The 5,370-nt window shown below is 45.0% G+C and overlaps 1 protein-coding gene across 3 annotated transcripts in view; it reads left to right on the top strand.

The window, feature by feature from the left end:
• The window catches only part of SIL1 (SIL1 nucleotide exchange factor), a 282,845-nt gene that overhangs the window by 104,745 nt on the left and 172,730 nt on the right, over window positions 1–5,370 (top strand). For all 3 annotated transcript variants that reach the window (XM_024752381.1, XM_024752380.1, XM_024752382.1), the window contains exon 2: window positions 848–962. In XM_024752381.1, the coding sequence (XP_024608149.1) occupies window positions 858–962 (105 nt within the window). In that variant the 5' untranslated portion in view covers window positions 848–857. The remainder of the gene's footprint in view (window positions 1–847; window positions 963–5,370) is intronic.

The following is a 5,370-nucleotide window of genomic DNA, read 5'->3' as shown; positions in this document are numbered from 1 at the left end:
CCTTTTTTTTTTTTTTTTTTTTTTGTGGGGGGGGCCATGCTCTGGCTTGCGGAATCTTAATTCCCCGACCAGGGATTGAACCTGGGCCACTTCAATGAAAGTGCCAAGTCCTAACCACTGGACTGCCAGGGAATTCCCCAATTCCCCACCACTGGGATTTTGATACGGGTTGTATTGAATCTGCATATTGCTCTAGGTAGTATTGTTGTCTTAACATTATTAAACCTCCAATCTGTGAACATGGAATATCCTTTTATCCTTGTGTTATTTAAATTTTAACAGCTACTAGGGCCTGCACTTTGGTGTGTTTGACTGTCTGAAAAGTGATGTAAAAGGCTTTATGGCTTGGGAATATTGAACTTTGCTGTTTTAGAGGGTGCTGATGGTATCTGTCTTCAGGTATAACAGTGGATATGGTTTAGAAGTGAATGGTTATAAAGGCTCATATGAATTTGGGCCTATGTCTGTTCACACACAAATGATTTGGTTAGTTTCCTTCTCTCTTCACCATAGCCAATACCATCCTGTGCAACCTGATAACAACCCGGATAATGAAGAAGGAAGGGACCAGGGCTGTTATAACTCATGCAAGGGTCCTGGTTTACTGTACAGTTTTAACCAAGGCATATCTCCCCATATGGGGGAATGGAGGCTTACTTCAGGTTGATCTACCTTTGGGGTAGAAGACCTGTGATACCTCTATTCAGGAAATGTCTGACATCATCTGAAATGTTTGACATCTGTCAAAAAAGGTGATATCATGGGAATCACTATGCTGGGGCAGGGGGAGAGGTGTCAAGCACCAGCTTCCTGTTGACCTTCTATTTTCTGTGTTTACATTCCTCAGGCCCCTAACTATGCCTCACCAGGGCCTGCTCCTATTTAGGATGGCTCCTCTGGGCATGCTGCTCGGCATGCTGATGACCTCCTGCTTCACCTTCTGCCTCAGTCATAAGAACTCGGTAAGTGCCGTACTGCAAATAGAGGGATCTTTTTTGGGTCCAAGAAAGCCTCTGTGCCACCAGGGCTGCTGTGGGAGTTTCTTATAGGAATGTGACCAGTGCTGGCTCACGGAGTATGTGTACTTCTTCCCCCATCCCTTAGTCCTCTGGCCTCTGTTTAAAGCTTACGACACAGTTTCTCTTTGGTGAAAAGATGATGATGATGATAATGATATGATAACAATGATGATAATATGATAAGCTTGCTATGTACCAAGCATTGTATTATGTGCTTTATATGTATTCTTATTTAATCCCCTCAACAACCCTATGAAGTAGACAACTACAATTATTATCCTCATTTGACGAGGAGATTAAGTCTCAGAGATATTAAGTAACTTGGCCAACATTATAAAGCTAGTTTGTGGCACAGCTGGGAAGGTCAGGATTCTCCCCAAGGGGCTGGGCGCCTGTGTGGTGAGCACCAAGTAAGACTGCTTCTTGTCTACTCCGCTCATCCATGTGCATTCTCAGTCTGTCCGTAGCTCTGTATCCTCTTTCCCTCTGTCCTTTTCTCCATGTTCTTTACACCCTCCTTTTCATTAACCCAGACCTCATTGCTGAGGGTTTCTGTCATTGCCAAAGGCAGGGGCAGAATGCCTGAGAAGGCCCTGAGCTTGGCCTGGCTGCAGGGTGTCCTGGCCCCATTTCCCTGCCCTGCCCCACCAACAGCCTGCCCTTGATCTACTCCCAATGCCCTCTCTTTCCTCTCCCTTGAGATGCCCTGTCAGCTCTCTCACAGTTTCACCCTCCCCTGGCCACATTCTCCAACCCCAGGGGTCCCACTTAAATGTTGGGTAAAGTGCTGGAGGCTTTGGAGCCGGAGGGCCTTGAAGTGCAAATGACAATTGTGATGAATTTAATCCAGCTCAGCTGAGGTTCACCTCTGGCTCATGGCAAGCTTCCACCTTCTCTCTGAAGTCATTTGTTTTCTCTCCGCCTTTCTCCCCACTTTGTAGAGCAGGAGAGAATGTACAGTTAGGAGTCACGAATCCTTTTGAGCTTTTAATGTTCTTTGACTAAGATCTTGTTGCTGCCGTTTTTTGGCCTCCTCTTCAAGGAGAATGAGACTGGGATCCCATTGGCCCCTGAGGGTGGGACTGGCCATGGCATGAAGTTGGGGCTGTTTCTGGCATAGCCTGGCCCAGAAAAGCACCCAAGTGTCTCGAGGGCTCAGGGCTGTGTCCCCTCCAGCCTGCAGCTCATGAGGATCTGGGTGCTCCCCATTATAAGCTTTAGCAGATGCACAATTAACAAAAGCGTGCTGATGAATTTACTTAAGGACTGTGTGTTAGTAAGTCTCTTTTGGATAATAGTCCAACCAAATAGATGAGCTTTCAGAGCCATAATTATTCTGGCCCATTTATATTAGCTCTTTTGAGTCTAATCTCAGAAAAATGTTAATACTGACTTTCATCAGCAAAAGCTGCTTTTATCCTTATGTCTGTTCCTAAGCTGTATCCATTTGTCATAATCTTTCATCATGTGCTAAGTACAAGTAGGAGTTGAAGCATCTTTTCTCTCATACCATAAAAATTGCTGCCCCGATGGCATTTAAAATCCAAATTATGCAGCCAGCCACCTTCACAACAGTGAAAATGGATGGTGGGGGAGGTGGGAGTGGTCATGATCCTTTGTTCAGAGCCTGGAGTCCAGGCAGATGCTCCTAGTGACCTGGAATTGTCCTCCTCAAAGGCATTTGTACAGGTTAATGGCCACCCAGCAAAGGCTAGCTGTGTGTATCAGGATATGATCTGGAGCCAGCCTGCCTTCCTGGCTCCTGCTATGGCATCTCCCTGGGATGCCACATCTTAGGATCAGTGTGAATGCTAAAGGGATGTGGTTGTGTGGTATACTGGCCTTCAAGAGGTGGTGGATGATGAGGCAGGTAGTGGAACCCAGTGGAAGGAGCACAGAGCCTTGGTAAACTCCCTTTTGCCTCCTACTTTAGCAATTTGACCATTTCTTTTTTTTTTTTTACTTTGACCATTTCTGAGCTTTGTTTCCTCATGTGTAAAACAGGGTTGGTACCTCCCTCTTAAATTTTAGTGTAGATTAAATGTGATTGTATATATAAAGCACCTAGCATTGGCACTGGCACAATATGTCTAATGGATGGTCAGTAAGTGTCAGCTGTTATTTTTTAGTAAGGGTTGGCTGCTTCCGTTGTTTAATTTAGGTCTCTGTCAGCCAGGCTCCTATCCCAAAATGTTGCCTTCTCAGTCTGTCTCTGTCACAGCATCTATCCACCTACCTTGAGAGATTCATTCATTCTCTTGGATTTTGAAGGCTTTGGTCTTTAAGATAATCTCTTACTCAGTTACAATTATAAGGAAGTGTGACATGGTAAGCTTTTGTCAGCTAAAACCTTAGCTGGGATTTCTTGCCACTTAAGAGGAAATCGGTATTTAGAGTAATGATGGCAGAGAGAAGAGAGGATTCAGCATGGAAGGGAGCTCGGAGAAGCCAACTGAGAGGTCACCAGAGCATGAGATTTACTTCAGAGCTGACCAAGGGCTGGCTGGCTTCCCTCACCTCTTGGTCTTTGTTTCCTGTTCAGGACACTGCTGGAGCAGAGAGAGGGTCGTCCCTTTCTCTGGGACGGTGTTTCTTTAAACACAGTCCTTAAAGGGAAGGAGGATGTGCTGATAAATGTGCTGGGGTGATCTCATTGACCCTGCTTCCTTCCCTCAGCATCCCAGGGCACAACCGTTAGAACACATGACTAAGAACAGAAACACAGAAGTGAGTCAGAATTCATGCATGCACTTTGGAGCCAGGCAGTCCTGGACTTCAATCTCTGCTCTTCTTTTCTCAGCAGTGTGGTTTTGCACAGGCCTTGTATGTGTAAAATGGGAATAAAAGTATGTGCTTCATAGATGAAACTTGGATGAGTTGTGAGGCATGGAAGGCACTTCAGACCAGTTCTGGGAATATGGGTAAGGGCTTAATAAATGGTAGCTACGTTATCATTACAACCTCATCTCCATGATGCTGCTTTTCCTGAAAACCTTTTCTGCACTTCCACCTTTGAAGTGATTGTCCAGCTTGTAGTATGTTTGTGTGACTGAACCTCCCTCAGTGCTTGCCAAAGTCATTCAGAGCCAGTTTGGTGAACAGGGTGAGCTGACCAGACAGGGGAACACCAAATTTATATCACCTCTACTAAAAACAGGTGATCTGTAAAATAATGGCAGATTGTGAGTGTGAGTGTGTGTGTGTGTGTGTCTGTGTGTGTGTGTAGCTGAAAATATGGTTCAAAGATGATACCAAGCGGAAGCTTAAAAAACATTTTGAGCAGTGATGGGATTGTTGCAGAAAGCGTTTGGCTTTCCTAGGGCTTGAAGCATGTGTCTCAGTGGTTCATATCTTGTTGTAATCCTTCTTCTTGAACCTACTCTATTTATCTCATTAAAGATCTAGAAAAAGAGACTTTCTCAGCCCCTACTCATCAGAATGAACACTAGCCTTGCCTGGATTGGGCTTTCTGCCATATTCTCATCATCACCATTACCCTTGCCTCTTTCTGCTTCTCTTGATGTTGAGGATTTGGTTACTTGATTACAACTGTACGTGCCAGGAGTTAACTGGCTAATAGATACACTAAAGCAAGAGTTGTAATGCAAAGCTTAGAGATGTTTAGTTTGGCCCTCTTAGTGTTCTAAAAGTAAGAAAATGTCACATAAAAATCTGGATTTTTGTTTCTCATCAAGTTGAATGCCTTCGTGGCAGTGGTAGAGCAGCTGAGTAGCAGCTGTGTTTCTTAGTCAAGGCAGGAGGACTCCAGTTTTCACAGTCCCACCACTCCTGGTTGTTTTTACACCTGGCACACAGCCCTCATTTACATCCATCCCTGCCTGGCCTCTGGAGGCATTTAGTCCACATACTTCTGAGGTAAATCTTATTAACGGTCTTCTAGTCCCATGGTCTCGTGTATGGTGCTTTTGGCAGAGACTGACCAGCATGGCTGGGTCCTGGAGTCCATAGGCTGCAGATACTTAGTGGACAAAGTGGTCTTTGTTCTGGAGTGTGGGGCTAGTTCCTGGCTTCCAGCAAACTCTTTGGACTTGCCTCCAAAAGACATCCAAAAGACATACCTGCTTGTAGGAGGAAGGCCTTCTTTTGTTCCTTTGTTGCGTGATTACAAACTAAGCCCTGGGCTAGGCAAGGGGTGTACAGTGGTGAAAGAGACTGACACAGTGCTTGCCCTCAGGAAACTCAGTTGTTGAAAGTTTGATGTCTGTGCCCTTAGAATGCACGGAGCTTCCTGCCAGTCTGTCTTCTCTTTAGTCTCACACACATCTACTCTCTGTTCCTTGTTTTCTTTCTTTTTTTTTTTTTTTTTTTTCCTTCTTCTGGGCTTGATCCC

Source organism: Neophocaena asiaeorientalis, unplaced genomic scaffold (assembly GCF_003031525.2).
Source record: "Neophocaena asiaeorientalis asiaeorientalis breed wild unplaced genomic scaffold, Neophocaena_asiaeorientalis_V1.1 scaffold204, whole genome shotgun sequence".
NCBI classification, from domain to species: domain Eukaryota; kingdom Metazoa; phylum Chordata; class Mammalia; order Artiodactyla; family Phocoenidae; genus Neophocaena; species Neophocaena asiaeorientalis.
This window is presented reverse-complemented; position numbering and strand designations above follow the sequence as displayed.